The sequence below is a fragment of the Mastomys coucha genome, unplaced genomic scaffold (assembly GCF_008632895.1).
Source record: "Mastomys coucha isolate ucsf_1 unplaced genomic scaffold, UCSF_Mcou_1 pScaffold23, whole genome shotgun sequence".
In the NCBI taxonomy this organism is placed as follows: domain Eukaryota; kingdom Metazoa; phylum Chordata; class Mammalia; order Rodentia; family Muridae; genus Mastomys; species Mastomys coucha.
In genome coordinates this window covers 64,936,071-64,954,700 of record NW_022196906.1, presented here as the reverse complement: position 1 = coordinate 64,954,700, position 18,630 = coordinate 64,936,071, and the positions used below count along the sequence as shown (strand labels likewise).

General features: G+C 44.6%; 1 protein-coding gene across 1 annotated transcript in view; it reads right to left on the bottom strand.

Annotated features, from left to right (window-relative positions):
- The window catches only part of Myo1e (myosin IE), a 197,290-nt gene that overhangs the window by 57,600 nt on the left and 121,060 nt on the right, over positions 1 to 18,630 (bottom strand). The window contains exons 9-15 of the mRNA XM_031345151.1: positions 18,343 to 18,475; positions 10,329 to 10,525; positions 8,013 to 8,093; positions 6,930 to 7,016; positions 4,343 to 4,429; positions 3,574 to 3,741; positions 2,584 to 2,669 (exon numbers count right to left, since the gene is read on the bottom strand). Coding sequence (XP_031201011.1) covers positions 2,584 to 2,669; positions 3,574 to 3,741; positions 4,343 to 4,429; positions 6,930 to 7,016; positions 8,013 to 8,093; positions 10,329 to 10,525; positions 18,343 to 18,475 — 839 coding nt within the window. The remainder of the gene's footprint in view (positions 1 to 2,583; positions 2,670 to 3,573; positions 3,742 to 4,342; positions 4,430 to 6,929; positions 7,017 to 8,012; positions 8,094 to 10,328; positions 10,526 to 18,342; positions 18,476 to 18,630) is intronic.

Sequence of the window (18,630 nt, the reverse complement as noted above, 5' to 3'; positions counted from 1 at the left end):
AGCAGCATGGAGGAGGGTGGTGGTGGAGCAGCAGCATGGAGGAGGGTGGTGGTGGAGCAGCAGCATGGGGGAGGGTGGTGGTGGAGCATCATCATGGGGGAGGATGCTGGTGGAGCACCAGCATGGGAGAGGATGAGAGTGAGCTTTGGGGGAGATATGCAAGTGAAGAAAGATTAGCTCCTCATTGGGGCTAGGAAAGGAAGCCCTGCTTTGTTTTCATGGCAGTTATCAGAAAGCTGTTGTAATTGTTGGTGGTCCTTAAAGTAGTTTTCCCTGGCTGAGGATGTAGCTCACTGCTTGCCTCTGCCTCCCAAGCGTCCATTCACCTTTTCATTTTGCTCCAAGTGTCTTGCAGACTAGCTTGTGACCATGGGTTCCAGCCCACTCAGTGGATGAGCAAGGTAGACCAGTCCCTCAGTGACCCATAAGGTACTGATAGCACCTGCATACTTTCAGACCGGTGACTCAGGAGCTGGCAAGGTCCATTGAGGAAGTACTGGAGTGAATTCCAGCACCATATACAGGAGTATATAAAGGAAACCAGCCTGGGAGACACTACCTCAAAAAGAAATAAATAAAAACGAATGCTTGCATGTATCATACTATAGAGGTTCCTCTTAGGGTTGGCTTTTTCTCTCTTTTCCTTCCTTTCTTCTCTCTTCCTCTCTTCCTTTCTAAGTAACTTTGTTTTCCATTCACCTTTTCTTTTTTCTTTTTGGTTTTTGGTTTTTTGAGACAGGGTTTCTTTGAGTAGCCCTGGCTGTCCTGGAACTCACTCTGTAGACCAGGCTGGCCTTGAACTCAGAAATCTGCCTGCCTCTGCCTCCCAAGTGTCCATTCACCTTTTCATTTTGCTCAAGTGTCCTGCATACTAGCTTGTGACCATGGGTTCCAGCCCACTCAGTGGCTGAGCAAGGTAGACCAGTCCCTCAGTGACCCATAAGGTACTGAGGGCACCTGCATACTTTCAGACCAGTGACTCGGGAGCTGGCAAGGTCCATTCGCCTTGCAATTCCTCCCTGTATCAAATCCTTTTCAGCAAGCACCTTCTGCATCCCCTCAGAGTCTCTGGAGAAGCAGAGCTTGGGCATGACTTCCCACAGGTGGTCACAGGAGACGGTGCTACACACGCTCAGACCTTCCCAGGTCAGCGTCTACATCAGACCCGCTGAGTAAGCTCCTTGTTGTTGCATAGGATGGCAATGTCCCCGACATACAGAGGAGAATCTGTGTTACACAGAGAGATGGCAGGAAGGTTGACATGAGTTGCCTCCATGAGGGGCTGGTGGTCGATCCTGGGGTCAGCCACCACCAGAAACCATCGTTCCCTGAAGGCTGCTTGGATCTGGTTTGTGAATGTTCCAGGCATGAAGTGGCCAGCAACTGTAAGGGCTCCAATGGCTGCCAAATGTTAGCACAGCTCATTGGCCAGTGTTCCTGGAGATGATGCTGATGTCAGTGGTGTTCTCAGTGACAACAAAGGTGCTGCCAGCAGCAGCTTCTTCCAGGTCCTTGCCAGGGTCTTGATGCAAGGGCCATTACTGTTCCTTTTGTAGATATGCTCTACCATCTGGAGATCAAGGGTGGTGACACTTGAGCGTATTCCTGTGGCAAGGAATGTGAAGATATCCTTCACCTTCATCTTCAGGACATCAAGGGCTCCAGACATTGGGTGAGAGCTTCCCTTTACACTACAATGGGAATCAAGGACAAAGCCACAGGGATCCCTCCCTGGACAGCAGAGGAAAAGTTCCTCCCAGACTTCTCCATCTCTATTGCTTCAGCCATTCAGGCTAATGCAGGTCTTAGGAAGCCACTAGCCACCTTTAAAAATGAAGTGACCATGGAAAATCCTTTTGGCTTTGTTCCGAGGGCAAAGTATCATAGAATTAGATTTTTCTGCTCTTCCAGACCAGTATTGAAGATGACAGAGCTAGGCATCCAGATGGCACTTGGGGGAAGGAAGCATTAGAGACAGAAGGAAGAGAAAGACTGAAAGGAGAAAAGCTCTTTTGAGAAAACAAATAATCAACTTTTAAACCAGACTCAACAGTTCTAAAGGAGCCAGATGCTCTAAAACCACTCTGGTTTGCATGTTGTGATAACATGGGGCTGGAGTACTGGCTCTTCTTCTTCTTCTTCTTCTTCTTCTTCTTCTTCTTCTTCTTCTTCTTCTTCTTCTTCTTCTTCTTCTTCTTCTTCTTCTTCTTTTTTAAGATTTTATTTATTATTATAAGTAAATATACTGTAGCTGTCTTCAAACACACCAGAAGAGGGTGTCAGATTTCATTATGGGTGGTTGCTGGGATTTGAACTCACAACCTTTGGAAGAGCAGTCGGTGCTCTTACCTGCTGAGCCATCTCACCAGCCCTGGCTGTTCTTCAAGAGGACCTGGGTTCAATTCCCAGCACCCAGATGGTTGCTCTCAATCACCTGTAACTCCAGTTCCAGGATATCTGAGGTCCTTTTCTGTCCTCTGGGTACCAGGCACACACATGGTAAACAGAATACCATGGCAAAATATTCATGCACATTAAATAAAAATCCAAAGCTGTCCTGCATGCCAGGTAAAGGACACTTACAGCTCACTGCTCTGCATGAGTTCAATCAGATCCATGAAAAGCACATCCCGGTTCCGTTCACAGAAGCCATCCATGTCATAGGAAACCTGGCCAAGAGTAGAAAGAAATCAAATTTTATCCTACAGATTTCTTTGGTTAAAAATATCCTTAAATGGGCATGGCTATCCTCATGAGAAGGTGGGTGTTTCTGGCTGTAGCCTTTGAGGATCCACACTTTGTGCAGTCATACAAAGGCTATCAGCTGGCTCAGCTGACCACGGCCTACAAATGGTGGGCGATAAAGACCTGGATCCCCAGATGATCTGTGAGGGGGGCTATAGCTCTCAAGAACACATTCCCATTTGTCTGTAGATCCCTAACCTTGTCTGGGCAATACATTAAGTTATTTTTCCCCCAGTTCTGACTAAGGGAAGAATAAGGGAGTCCTCACGCTTACCCATCAAGTAGGTCAACTGAAACTCGGTAATTGGTCTTAAAAGCAGCACCAGAGCTGTGCCCATCTGCCCTGAAACTCATGCTCAGGGTCCTTGGTTAACAATGACCAGCTGGGAGGAAAGATAGCTCTGGATTTCTACAGGATTGGGAAGCATTCAAGAGCCATGACTCCAAATTCCATGGCTGAATCCCCTGTAGGCACCTAGCATACACTTTGTAAGGGAAAACATTAAAATGCACACTTTCTCCTGTTTCATAGTCCCAGTAACCATGGGAAAGTGAAGAAATGTAAATTTGTGATTGCAACTCTCAAGACATAATTCTATTGCTTCAGTATTTGCAATATATACCAGGGAGATTTGCACTTAAAAATTAGCAGCTCTGTAGACAGTACTGTATTTTAACTCTCTGAATTCTTTAAAAGCCTTATTTATTGGGTGAATAAATAACATGGATGTCTATTGATTCATGGGAAACACAAATCGCTCCCCTAAAGGCTCAAAATGAGGAGCCTTTAAAATGGATTGATTCCAGACCGCTGAACCATGGTCCTACCTTCCCAGCATAGTGGTGAATAATGAAGCCTTGGTTCCAGCTGTTGAAGTGCTCGTGGCTCCCAATCTGCATCTGCAGCTTCTGCAGCAGTGTCTGGTCAGCACCCTCACCCACAGCATGCATGGTGGCACACACGTCATCCAGGATGCTCATAATTCCAGGAGGGTTCTAGTGGGACCAAGATGGTAAGGACCTGGTCACTGACCCCTCCAAATACACAACGCCTATGGGGCTACTTCTTAAGACAGGAGATTACTCCCAAGACGCAGATGCCATCTTGGTCATTAGCATTCCGTCTAAGAATGCACTTAAAATTCTCAAAGGAGGTTTTATCATTCAGACTTAAAGATGGAAGAAACTCCATTTCCAAGAAGCTAGCTAGCTCTATTTTTTTTTTTTTTTTTTTTTTTTTTTTGGTGTACGTATATGTGTGCACGTTCCTGTGTATGTGAGTACATGATGGGATTGGAAGATGTGGACCTTCTTGTGACTCCTCATTTGCTATGTCATACAACCAAGAGCTATTGTCTAGAAATCAGGAACAACTTCCATTTGCAACTTGGCATTTCGTAAACATTTGTATTTACTGTGCAATAAAAGCCTACTGTCTTATTTTCATGGTACACACTTGCACATGACTAACATTACTAAAATCCTGTGAGAGTCATTTCCTTGTCAGTTGTAAAGTGATGACACTGACACAGGGCCCAGAGAATGAAAGTTCACTTAAAGGTAGACCAGTGGAAGGGGACTGCAGGCAAGTACTTACGACTTTGCTCTCTATGAGGTCACACACGATTTTATTATTGAAATATTCAATGGGTGTCCATCTTATTCCCTCCTGAACATATTCTTCCTGGATAACAGAAAATTAGAAGCTTGCATAAATCACCCTGAAAGTAAAAACTTGGATCGCTTTCCCCTCACTAAGAGGTGATAGGAAGGGACGTATCATAACTTAATGGTTCTCATGTTTTGTTTGAGCTCTTAATACTATATAACTGTTTGTTGTTGTTTGAGACAGTGTCTCATGTGTCTCAGGCTGGCCTTGAACTCCATATGTATCCAAGGATGACCTTGAACTCCTGATCCTCCTGAACCCATGTGGAGGTTTGAATATGCTTGGCCCATGGGAAGTGGAACTATTATGAGGTGTGGCTTTGTTGGAGGAAGTGTATCACTGTGTAGGAGGCCTTTGAGGTCTCCTAGTATTCAAGCTCCACCCAGTGTGGAAGAGAGATCTTCCTCTTGGCTGCCTACAGAAGATAGTCTCCTTCTGGCTGCCTTCAGATCAAGATGCAGAACTCTTAGCTCCTTCTCCAGCACCAGACTGCCATGCTTCCTGCCATGATAATGGACTGAACCTCTGAAACTGTAAACCAGTTGTCCTTTACAAGAGTTGCCTTGGTCATGGTATCTCTTCACAGCAGTGAAACCCTACGACAGTCTATGTGATGGCTTGAAAGAGAATGGCCCCCAAAGACTCTCATATCTTTGAATACTTGGTCCTCAGTTGGTAGAACTGTTTGGGAAGGATTAAAAAGTGTGGCTTTGTTGGAGGGGGTGTGTCCCTGGGGGTGGGCTTTGAGGTTTCAAAAGACTCCTGCAATTTCCAGGGTATTCCTTGCCTTCTGCTTGCAGTTTGAGATGTAAGCTCTAAGCTGTTCATACTACCATCCCTTCACTCTGCCATCATGGACGCTAAACCTCTGGAGCCATAAGCATAATTAAATGCTTTCTTTTATAAGTTACTTTGGCAATGGTATTTTATCACAGCAATAAAAAAAGCAGGGCCAGGTCATTCTCTTTTCTGGGACTTTGCATGTGACAGGCAGTCGGGACACTCCATTTCCATCTGTCCTGTTTGTTCAGCCTTCCTTCTATTGGCAGTTTCAGTTGATCTCCACGTGGGAATCTCCAGGTAGTTGTACAGTGAGCCTCTCATGCATACTCCATGCACCACAGTCTTCATCCTTCTAATTTTATCTCTCAATAATCACCTTGCCATTATCTAGTTTTTCAAGATATAAAGGTTCTAGAGAGATGGCTCAGAGGTTAAAAACACTAGATGGCTTTGCAGAGGATCCAGGTTCAATTCCAAGCACTCTTATAGTAGCTTGCAAAACATCAGAAACTCTAGTTCTTGAAGATCTGATACCTTCTTCTGGTCTCCACGATTACCAGGAATGTTATGTAGTGCATAGACATATATGCAGGAAAAACATCCATACACACAACATAGGAATTTAAAAGAGAATAAAAAGCTAGGAATCATTCTGGATGACTCTTAGTTGATTGTTAATTATTTTAAACAAATCCTATATGTTAGAGTCAACAGAATATTTATACACTGGATCTCACTCTATGGCTACCATTGTTTCTCCATCACAAACCTCTTGTAGCCAGGCTGGTCTCAGGCTTATTAAACCTCATAACGTATTTCTATACAAGCCAGACCCTGACTACTCCCTTTCAACTTAGTTGGTATATCCTTTGTCCACCTTACTCTGGCCAATCTTCAGTGGTAGAGAGCTAACATTCTGATCACTAAATGGTCCCTAGACAGCATTTGATATGTATAGCTTCTCCCAGGATTGCATACGCACCCAGAACCTTGGGATTCAAGGTTTAGAAATAAGGTCTTTGTAGATATGAAAGGAGAGGGAGGCTACAGCCTGGAGCAATAGAAGGTAAGGTGGAGATTACAGCTCAGTCACCACGGCACAGAAGGCCAAGAGCCAACAGGATGAGGCAGAGAAGGAATCTAGGATTTTCAGGATTCTCCCATCAATGTTTGAAGGGGCTTCACTGCAAGGCTGGACTTGACTCTTGACACCTGACCATAAGACAAGTAATTTCTGCTGCCTCAAATCTCCAGTTTTTATTTTTGATGGTGACTCTGGAAATCTGAAAGAACATGGCACCAGGAACACCAGAGAACCAACACTGCACTTTTAGAATAAAATGTAAGCAAGACATAATTCAAGGAAGAATTCAAATGCCAGTGTTGCTAAAAATAAATGTACTTGAAGGTGAAGATTCAGGTTGTTTCCCAGACGATGGAGGTCGGAGCCAGGGCTCCCATTGCACCTTGGTCAGTGGGACAGAGAGTAGCAGAAACAGCTCACTGTCAGGCCAGCCTCCTAGCTTAACTTGCTGACAGAGAAAGAAACACACAGCAGATGGTATTTGCATTTCAAAGACTGAAATACTGCAAAGGCATATGGCTTTCCTGCTGACTTTAGTAGGTACATTTCCTAATACAAGACAGAAACCCAACTCAATCATCAAAAGGGAAATCTATACCTCTGAAGCAAATTGGATAGAGAACGGATGAAGGGAGAGGGGCTACTTACCTGCTCTGCCTTTAGTGTCAGCTCAATAAAAATCTGCTGTAATTTTTCATTAACAAAATTGATGCAGAACTGTTCAAAGCCATTTTTCTGAAGGAAAAGAAAAAAAATGTCCTTTCCTGTAATCATATCACAAAATCATTTAAAAAGTCATTTCTTGGTGATGTTCTAAAATGTCTGTGAAAGCTGTTTCAGAAACTCCAGCTACGTCAATAGAGGAAGCATGGTTTATATTTAGGAGAAACTAATTTGGTAAAGGTACATGAAGAACTCGCAAAGACCAAGATGAGCTGGAGCTTGCTGCTTCTTCATTGCCTAGAATTTACTTCTTATAGGCTAGAGGGGACATCATCTTCCCTCTAAGATCTGATGGTTCAAACTGGCCTTACCTGGAATCAATTTATTTATTTTTCTTCCTTCCTTCCTTCCTTCTTCCCTTCCTTCCTTCCTTCTTTCCTTCCCTCCCTCCCTTCTTCTTTCCCTTCCTTATATATTACTTTTATTTACATAGTGTCTGTCTATCTGTCTGTCTGTCTATCTGTATTATATGTCTGCCACAAATGGGCATGCCCACAGAGGCCAGAAGAGGGCATCAGATCCTCTGTAGCTGGAGTCACAGTACTTCTGAGCTGACTGATATGGATGGAGGGGGCTGAACCCAGGCCCCCTTGAAGAACAGCAAGGGCTTTTAACTATGGAGCCATCTCTTCAGCCCCGCCACCCACCTCATTTTGTTTTTCTTTTTTGGTTCCTTGCCTTCCTCCTTTCTTTTATTGTGTGTGTGTGTCTGTGTGTGTGTGTGTGTGTGTCTGTGTCTATAGGAACCCTCACTGTGAAGGCAGAGATGAGAAAGGGATATGGAGTGACCACTCCCTGCCTTACTCCCATAAGACAAAAGCTCCTACTAAACCTAGAGCAAGGCTGGTAGCCAGCAAGCCCCCATGAGCCTCTGCCTCTATCTCCACAGCATTGGGATTATGGGTTTCTGCAGCCATCTTTACTTGAGTGCTGGGAATCTGAACTCAAGCCCTCATGCTTGCATGGCAAACACTCATACCCACTGAGCCATTATCTCCCCCTCCTTACCTGAAATATTTCAAAGCCATAGATGTCCAGGACTCCAATGTTGTACTCCTCGTGGTCCTTCTCCATGGCTTTATTGATGGACTAGGAGAAAACAAACACAGTGCATTAATAATTCCTTTCATTCTTATTGAACAGACATACAGGAAGGGCACAGAGCACTGCACAGCAACCACACTGATCCTTGGAGACAAGACAGCTTGAAAACAGGGGGTGTATGCTAGTGGTGGTGGCACACGCCTTTAATTCTAGCACTTGGGAGGCAGAGGCAGATTGATCTCTCAGTTCCGGGGCAGCTTGGTCTACAGAGTGAGTTTCAGGACAGCCAAGGTTACACAGAAAAACCCTGTATTGGGGGAAGAAAACAAACAAACAAAACAAAACAAACAAACAATCAATCACACAAACAAAAAAAATGGTCTCCAAAAGATCTGAAAAACAACTGTAGAGAGCGAGTGGCAGGGGGTGGGGTACAGATAGAGGGCTGAAAGAAGGTAGAAGGAGGTGGTATTCAGACAGTGATGTCCAGAGACCTGCCATCTTGGGTGATACAAGGAAGATCCTCCCCAGAACAAGACACCACTCTTGCAAAACCTGCCACTGCCAGTCACGTGCACCCAACTCAGCAGCACCTAACCCTAACAGCACACACGGATCACTGATGCTGAGCATAAGGTGGCCACAGTTCCCAGGAGCACACTGGAAGGTGACCAATCTACAAAGAACATCCATTATTAGTGTGTGTGTGTATGTGTGTGTGTGTGTGTGTGTGTGTGTATGTGTGTGTATATATGTGTGTGTGTATGTATGTGTAAGTGTGTGTGTACTGGTCAGCAGTGGCACACACGCCTTTAATTCCAGTACCCGGGAGGCAGAGGCAGGTAGATCTCTGAGTTTGAGGCCAGCCTGGTTTACAAAGTGAGTTACAGGACAGTCAGGGCTACACAGAGAAACCCTGTCTGAAAAACAAAGTAAGAATATTCACACATAAGCATATATAATTATACTGTGTCTATAAGTACCAGAGTTAATTTAAAACTATAACCAACATCAGGGTGGGGTTGTGGCCCAGTTAATAGAGTGCTTGCCTAGCATGCATTGAACCCTGGTTCATGGTCACCAGCATAAACTGGGCATGGCGGTATGTTCCTGTATCAACACTCAGGATACTTACAGTAAGCAGTAAGATCAAAAGTTAAAGGTCATGTTCAGCTATAGATCGAGTTTGTGCCTATCCTAGACCACATAGATACTATCTCAAAATAAATAAAACAAAACAAAACATTAAGCAAAACATCATCTTTTAATATGTAGATATCCCAAACCTTTGATGTTTCCCCCTTTGAAAGGCACAGCCTAATTCCCATCCAATGTGGACTGCTCTTTCTCAGTGACTTGCTCAGATCAATGTGTCAAAGTGATAATAATTAAGTCTAAGGTTGGGATATAAAACACTCATGGTCTGGGCTAGACAGATGGCTCAGCACTGACTGCTCTTTCAGAGGTCCTGAGTTCAATTCCCAGCAACCACACGGTGGTTCACATCCATCTGTAATGGGATCCAATGCCTTCTTCTGGTATGTCTGAAGAGAGCAACAGTGTACTTATATACAATAAATAAATAAATCTTAAAAACAAAAGATTGCTCACATGCCCTGTCTTAGATCATTGGCTCTGGGAAAAATCAGCTGCCAATCATGAGGACATTTAAGATGAGGTCCACATGGCTATGAACAGTGACCTCTAACCAACAGCACTGAAGACTTCTACTTGACACAATGCCCCCAGCCTCAGGCCAGCCTGGAGAACGGCTCTCCATCAGTATTGCAATTAGAACTGTGTTTGAGTCAGAGCTGGTCAGCTGGGCTGATCTTAAATACCGGCCCCTCAGAAATGCAAGGAAAGATGCATGCTTATCACTTCATGTGCGGAACCACTTGCCAAAGGTTAACTGCGTTATTATCAAATATAACATTCTGAAGCCTTTAAACACAGAAATCAAGAATGGCCCTGGACCACAGGCTTCCCCTGCTCTAGTCCTGGATTTACTGAATATCTCATGCTACTGTGTTGGTTTTAGTTACTGAGTCTTGCTGTGAATATATAGGAGTTGGGTTCAAGATTCACCAGAAGCAGAGAGAGAGAGAGAGACAGAGACAGAGAGAGGGAGACAGAGACAGAGAGGATTCATAGGGCAGAGAAGGACAATGGAAAGGATGAGGCAAAGGTTTGAGGCAAGCATGAGAACAAACTCTTAGTGATTGTATTCCTTCAATCTGAAACTTGAAGCTTTGCCCATGTCCATTCCTGTTTACTTACATCTACCAAGAAATCAAAGACTCGTGCATGCAGGGCCTTGGCGAGCGCGTCCCTGGTGTAGCAGGCCTGCTCCACGTTGAGGGTCACATGGATGGACTCTGACTTTCCTCCCCACTTACTGTCCATCTGGCGGCTTGTTAGCTTCTCTTTTAAACGGTCTTGGTTTATACCCAGCAGATACGCAGGAAAAGCCAAAACTGTGGAGGGTGAAACAGGATTGTCTTTCAGAATTGGAACCACATGGAAGCCCTTGTGCATGCGTGGGCAGACAGTGGGTACCAACGTTAACTTGCAAAACATACACTCTAGTGGAGGTGACTTATCACTGGGCGGCGGTGGAGCCCATCTTTAATCCCAGCATGTGGGAGGCAAAGGCAAGTGGATCTTTGTGGTTTGCAGCCAGCCTGGAGATGACAAATCTCCATGTGTCATGGGGATGTCCCCGTTTTTCCCAGTTGCTCTATTATGCAAATCAACTCCTTTGGTGACCAAGACTTCCAGTCACTCAAATCAGTGCTCCAAGAAGGACGCAGGCCAGTCCTTCCCCAAATCGGCCACTGAGATCACACTGAGATATTGAAAATGGACATTTCTCCATTGGCAAAGACACCAACGGGAACTCAATCGACAAACATCTTGTTGGCTTTGGATAATGTTTTCTTTCTTTGGTGCAATGTTTTCATGGTCTCATTTACTACCCCTGTTATCACAGACCTATTAAGCCCTACAATCCCTTACTGACCGAATGCTTACACCGAGAGAGATTACAGCACATTGAAATGAGGAAAAGACAGTAAATAAGTATTAAACCTTGAAAGACAATCTGGGAATTTTATCAAATAAAGAAACCTCCTGAAAGTCAGAATGCATCCAAACAGACTATAAAAATCCTAGAAGATTTAAAAGAGGAAGCTAATAATGCTTTCTAGGGTAATCAGAAGGGGTTGTACCTGGACTGGGCAGGCAGAGAAGGGTAGGATTCGAACAGGTGTGAAGAAGGGAATGGTGTGCTAAGGGAACAAGCTGGGAGGCAGAAGAATGGCTGGGATGTGGTCTATGTTATGTAGCTAAGCATCTGCTACGGCTGAAAGCTAAGATGTAAAGACTAGGCTAGATTTAGATGCATTGGGGAAGGGAAATGGGAGGCAAAGGGGTTCATGTGTATGTCACATGGGTCTGCATAGTCTGTGAGACAGGTCTCTTACTGAACCTGAAGCTCATTGCGTTGGCCAGGCTGGCTGACCAGCAAACCCCAGGGATCCTCCTGCCTGTCCAGTGCTAAGGTGGCAGGACACTAAGTCTGCCTTTTCTACATGGGTTCTGGGGATTGACCTGAGGCCCTTATGCTTGTATGGCGAGTACTTCACTAACTGCCACTTCCCATCCCAGAAGGTTTTAATAGAAGCACCACAGGGTGCATCCTCAGGAGGTGGTATGTTATTGGTATCAAAGTACACTCACACTGCCTCACAACATGTACTGGGGGACTTGGGGGTCTTCAAATAGAAAATTAAAGGCTCGCATGAGTGTGGTAAGTTGTTTCAGGCCACAGGACCTGCCAAAAGGAAAGCTACTAATGGATACAAATGGGATCCCCTTGATCTCTGGTCAGAATGTTCATTTCTGGATAAATAGCACCATTCTTGCACATGAATGAAGGACTTAATAGATACAAGTGGATAAGAATCTCTCTCTCTCTCTCTCTCTCTCTCTCTCTCTCTCTCTCTCTCTCTCTCTCTCTCTCTCTCTCCCTCCCTCCTGATAAAAGGAATATGTTAAGATCTTGTGGATAATACCACTGTTGTGGCACACAGTAATCAGTCCAATACTTAAGGTGGAAGCAGGAGCAGGAGGATTACAATTTCAAAGCCAACCTGGGCTAAACAGTGAGATTCCATCTCAAAACCAAACAAACAAGCAAGCAAGCATAAAACACCCAAACAAGATCCCCAAAGGATTCTTCAACATTGAGAACATACCACCCAGCTCTCAATCAAGACTGATCTACTCAGACTGCAGAGAGTGTTGGGATTTAACTGGCTGACACTTCTTAGAGTCAGTCAATGAACATCTTTAAAAAAAAAAAAAAAAAAAAAAAAAGCTAACACCAGAACAAGGTATTTCTCACGCACATAAGGCTTTCACGAAGAGCCTAAGTATTGATTTTATAAAAAAATCTATCTCTCAGGCATTGATTTTCCCCAACAGTTATCTCCTAGAAGCAAATTATTCTTTTGTACAAAGTAAGGAGAGAGGCAGTGGTGGCGTACACCTTTAATCCCAGCACTTGGGAGGCAGAGGCAGGTGGATTTCTGAGTTCGAGGCCAGCCTGGTCTACAGAGTGAGTTCCAGGACAGCCAGGGCTAATAAAAAGAGAAACCCTGTCTTGAAAAAAACAAAAACAAAGTTAGGAGAGAAGATATCCACAAACCACACTGGACATTTAGTGTCGAGACCAGGAAAACATTCACCAAGTATCAGGTATTGAATAAGTCTTTCCCATCAACATTAAGGAAGACATATCTCACTAGATGCAATGGCCTTTCATCAGCAGTTTATAGAAGGGATGAGGAAAAGCTGAAGTGATAAAGTTCTTGTCTTGCAAGCATGAGGACCTGAGTTCAATCCCTAGAACCCATCTAGAAAAGCCAGAGATGGTGGCATACACTTGCATGAGGACCTGAGTTCAATCCCTAGAACCCATCTAGAAAAGCCAGAGATGGTGGTGCATACTTGTAACCTCGGAGCTATAAAGCCAGAGAAGCAGTTGCCTGGAGCTCTCTGGCCAGCCAGCCTAACCTAACTGGGGAGTCACAGGTCCCAGCGAGAGATCCGTCTAAATAAATAAGATCGATTCAGAGGAACACCCAAGGTTGACCTCTGGCCTCCACATGCACACATGTGCCCTTGCACACACACACACACATGCACACATGTGCCCTTGCACACACACATACACACACACAATTATAATAGCTGAGCGTGGTATGCACACCTGGATTCTAGTTATTCACGAGGCTGAGGCAGAAGGCCTTCAAGGTCAAATGCATCCTGGGCTCTATATTGAGATGCCATTTAAAAAAGGAGCATATTCACTAGGGCTTTTCACAGTGAACAGCTTTATACACTGAATAGCCAGCCAACATGCCTGTTTTGTAAATGTGCGATTCTTCCCAAGCCTTAACTATCCCAATAGTGGAAACGGATGAGCTGTCTGTCTGTAAACAGTTCAAGCCGTTATCTTTATGGCCTTAGCTAAGAAAACCAAACAAGGCTGAGATGAGACCTCTGAGACAAAACAGGCAGAAGGGAGTGACTGGACATGTGCTATCCTTCTGCATCTTGTAGTTCTCCAGTAGAAGAGGGTGGGATCTGAAGGGCTGTGAGCACTCCAGAAACAAGGCATGGAGTGTGGCCAAGAGCCAGAACCACAAGCTTAGGGAGAGAGCTAAGCAGACCAGAGAGGAAATATAGCACTTGGTTTGGACCAAATCCATGCCATGTTTTTCAAACAAGGTTTTATGGCCTCGTATTTTCTTCTGCAGCTGCCCTGGTGCTGAAATTATAGTTTTGCTTAGCTTGACTTCCTCCAGGCTGTGAATTTCCATGAGGGTGTGTGAGTGAGGCCGAGGCTGGGGAAGGTCTTGAGCGCAGAGGCCCACAGGCTTGGGGAAGGAAAGGCACGAAGCAAGGATTAATCATAAATATTGGTGTAAGACCAGTGGAGCTATTCAGTCATATAAACCAGAAAGAACGTGGTAGGAGAATACTTCAACACGAAGAGTCGATGAAGAAAGATTTAATGTTCAATGAGAGATTCAATGTAAGTTTCCTACTTAAATTTGAACTATGAGGAAGACTGAAAAGTCAAAGGACGTAGAAAAATAAAATTCAATCTTCATCCAATGAAAAGAAGTGGCAGGTTTGAGGATGTAACTCAGTAGAGAACTTGCCTCGGCATGCACAAAGCTGGAGTCCGAACCCCAGCATCACATAAAGCTGGTATGGCGGTTAATGTAGAAAAAACTGAAAGTAATAAAGTTGATGCTATAAAGGATTTACTAATAATATATATTTGTAAGGGGACATTAAGTCACACAAATAGAACTTCGCTAAAGGAGTTCTGCCTCCAAAATAACCCAAAGATAAGTAGCCTGCTAAGTAGGCCAGCTAGAGATGAAGGATGCTAGGATGCAAATGTTCACAATGTCAGGATTGCCCAGCGTTAGGTGTCATTCCCATGACAAAGGAGACTTTCAACAACCAGCCAATAGGCCCTGGTTCCCACCTCCAAAGCCTTACCACTCAAGGGGGACAAAGCAGGGTGGCAGTCATTGTTAGGTCTTCATCTGCCACTAAATCCCCTGTGCTCCTACCAGGAAAACCATAATTCTGCCAGGTGGGCAAGATGACCCCTGGTAACAACCCTTCGAAAAGGAACATTCTTGTTGTACTTAATATAATCCGGGGGGATACACAAGCTCTTTGGTGGGTAAATCTCCGGTTTGCCTTAGTGGCCAAATCTGCAGTTTCCGGTCTCTGTTCAGATTGCTTGAAGTGGAACCTGGGCTGGACCAGGAAGAGACTTAAAGATGACAGTGTCTGTGGAATGCATGAGCCTAAGGTGTATAGATGTCAGAAAATCTTCCGTTCAAGGGTGGCTGTTATTTGGACGTTAGCCTCAGTTGGCCAGGCAATTAAGTAAAGAGCCTTCCTTCCTTTATCTCTAAGCTGTGGAGTGATTGCTCACTGAGAAGTGTATTCTTTTTTCTGTAACAATGGTGTACACCTATAACCTTGCCACTTGGGAGGTAGATATAGGAAATCATAAGTTCAGTGTCATCCTTGGCTACATGTTAAGTTTGAGGCAGCCTGGGCTACATGGGAGAAGGACAAGATAAAATGAGTACGATTTTATCAGGTTTTGGAGATGCTTTCTAACCCATTTACCAAAAGGGTGGGGTGCAGTGCCGCATGTACTTAACTCCTCGGTGGTTTTAAAGTAGCATGTTTTTTACTCAACAAAGTTCTTGAGCTAATCTGATATTTAATCACATCCAGGTAATACTTGTTGAGTCGAAGTACATGGTTTTACTCTTGCTATGGAAAAGTACACACGCATCTTAGTTAAGGTCTGACTGGCTTTTTAGCACCATAAAGGAAATTCTGTGTCTCCGTTAGTCTCAGGTCAAATAGACAGCTAGCTTGCTTCAGAGGGCCCGTTTGAACAGGATTTTAGTGCTCTCTTTCAATATCTAGGAAAAGTTGCTATCTTTAATTATAAAAGGCATATAAACCTTTCCTTGATAAATTTACTCCAGAGATGTATTCAGACATAAGAAAGAGGGAATGAACCAAAGTTGTTCACTCAGCTTAGACCCAAGTGCTGGAATTACAGAGATGCTCCACCCTGTCTTGTCTATGTGGTGATGGGGATCAAACCCAAGGTTTTATAAATGTTGGGTACCGCCAGGCAGTGGTGGCCGCACGACTTTAATCCCAGCACTTGGGAGGCAGAGGCAGGCGGATTTCTGAGTGCGAGGCCAGCCTTGTCTACAGAGTGAGTTCCTGGATAGCCAGGGCTACACAGAGAAACCCTGTCTCGAAAAACCAATAAATAAATAAATAAATAAATAAATAAATAAATAAATAAATAAATAAATGTATGTTTGGTACCAATTGAGGTACATACACCAAAAAACATCTTGATACTTAGCAACAGGTGATGGTTGAATAACCCAAAGAATAGCCAAGCAGTAGGATATTGTATAGGTATAAAAAAGAAATGGATACAGAATAATCTCCCAGATACAATGCTGCCTGGAAAAGCAACTATAGAATATAGTGATAGAAACTCTCCCTATAGTCTGAAAGCAGGAGAAAGAATGTAGGAATGGTAATTCTGCAACTCTCATCTCTGGGAACCCTGGTGACCACTGGAGAGGGGAGGCAGCTGCTGGCAAAGGCACAAACAGGCATCCAGTTGACCATGTTACAAGATGGCCAAATGAACAATGGAGACCTGAGAGAAGAAATGATAGCTAGGGCTGTGTGCTTATCTGGCAAACCCACTTAGCTCATAGCTCAGCCTCCTCTGACGTCCACTGTACCATCCCTGCTCTTGGAGAATTTCACAAGCAGTTGCTAGTTTCACAAGCCTTCCACATGTGCCAGGAGAAGCTGCTAACCCCAGATGTATCACTGAGCAGTGAGCTCCTCGTTGGTTGGAGGATCCAGGAACAAGTTTGCTGGGTCAGGGTCTTGAATTGGTACTCAAGTACAGGGAGGCAGTAAAGGTTTTACTTCTCAGGGAGGCAGAGAAATACTGTCTCCTTCCATAGACACCACCATCACACCAGAACCCCTAATGCGATGCAGCCTTTTGGGCACACAGGTGCATTTGTTTCGTGTCAAGGGTGAAGTCCAGGGAGTCTACAGGCAGAGTTATCATTTGGATTAGGTCATACTCCTAAGCTTCATGCACACTCTGCATTTTTATTGTTTTTCTGGACCCTCCCTTGTTAAATATAATTTGTCTTTATCAGATAAAGATAGACGTCAGATGTTAGCAGAACTTCCCTCTTTTATGAGAAAAGAAAATGAAAATATAAAAAAAGGATCCTTATTTGGAATGGAAATCTCCCCACTGCATTGTCAGCAACGAGTGGGATACTATTTATTACCCAGCATCTAAAATTATCCCCAAAGAATGCTGAGAGGGGAAAATGCCTTCCTGGGTGGCTCAAGTGGGTGTGTGTTCTCAGAATGGCCTGGAGGGCCACCGATGCCTGGAAGATTGGGGTCACATGCCACAGGGTTTGCGGTAGATCACAGGCAGAGGAGACCAGTGGAACTTACTGTCGGAAGGGTACTATACAGTTATAGTTTCCTCTGGAAGAATAAAAATGACCATTTGGGTCTTAAGGACGTGACTGAGAGAGATGAGGTCACCAGAACTATCAACCCAATGGTTAAAGTTCAATTCTCTGTGTCCAAAAAAATCTAATCTAAATCGGATGGATCCATGGGACAAACTGCAAATCTGTGAGCATTCCACATCATGTGTCTTGCCCCTTGTCGGCCAGGATATTCACAGACCTATTCATTATAAAGGCCAGGTGGAGGAAAGGGTGTCACCAGGTGACTCATCAGTAAGAGACTACTCCACTCATGGTTAAAGTGTGCCTTCATCTTTGAAACTAGATAAAGAGCCTGGGTGATGGCTCTGATGACCTTATGACCTGATTTCCATTCCCAGGACACACATGGCAGAAGAGAGATTCCCATACGCTGTCCTCTAACCTCCATACAGATATCATGGCACATGTGTGCACCCCCACACTAAATTAATAATAATAAACTATATGTTTGCTATTCTAGTTTATAGAGCAGGTTTAATTCAAGGTTCAATTCAGCCAGGTTTCTCCAAGGTTAGTAATGAGTAAAAATAATTTTTTAAGTCATGCACAGTGTAGGATGTGGAGGTTGAGGGAGGGAAGAGGAGGAGAGGGGGAGGGGGAGAGAGAAAACCATACAGGAGAGGAAGAGGTAAAGGTGGGTAGAGAGAGGGAGAGGAGAGGAGATGAGACAGACAACACAGGAGATGGAACGGGAGGGGAGGGGAGAGGTAGCGAGGGGAGGGAAGGGAAGGGGAGGGGGAGGAATGACAGGTGCATGAAAGACGACTACTCTCTCCTGAGGCCATTTTGCTCTTTAGGACACATGACTTTTCATTTCTTCTTCTTTTTTTTTTTTTTCCGAGACAGGGTTTCTCTGTGTAGCCCTGGCTGTCCTGGAACTCACTCTGTAGACCAGGTTGGCTTCGAACTCAGAAATCTGCCTGCCTCTGTCTCCCAAGTGCTGCGATTAAAGGCATGCGCTACCAATGCCCGGCGACTTTTCATTTCTTACCCATGAACCTCACTAGCAATCTAAGCCAATCAAAAGGGCAGGTAGGTCACTTGGGGACAACCACTCACTCCCCTCACTCCACAGCCCGGGCAGAGCTACGCACATTCTTCACTCTCCACAGCGGCATAGTTGCCCACTTCTTTGAAGCTGATGTTTCCCAAGTGGAGAATTCCGGCCACAATCTGCAACACGAGAGTCTGCTCTTCTGAGAAGATCCCAATCACATTCATGGCATGCTGGAAGACAGGGAACAGTTAGCTAGCCAGGCTGGTGGCTCACGGCATACTCAGGTGACAGACAAGGCACGGGGTGGGTTCTAGAGCTAGGGTGAAGCTTAGCCTGCAACGATGATGGGAAGTCTTCATCAAACAAGGTGATCAGTGAGCCGGGT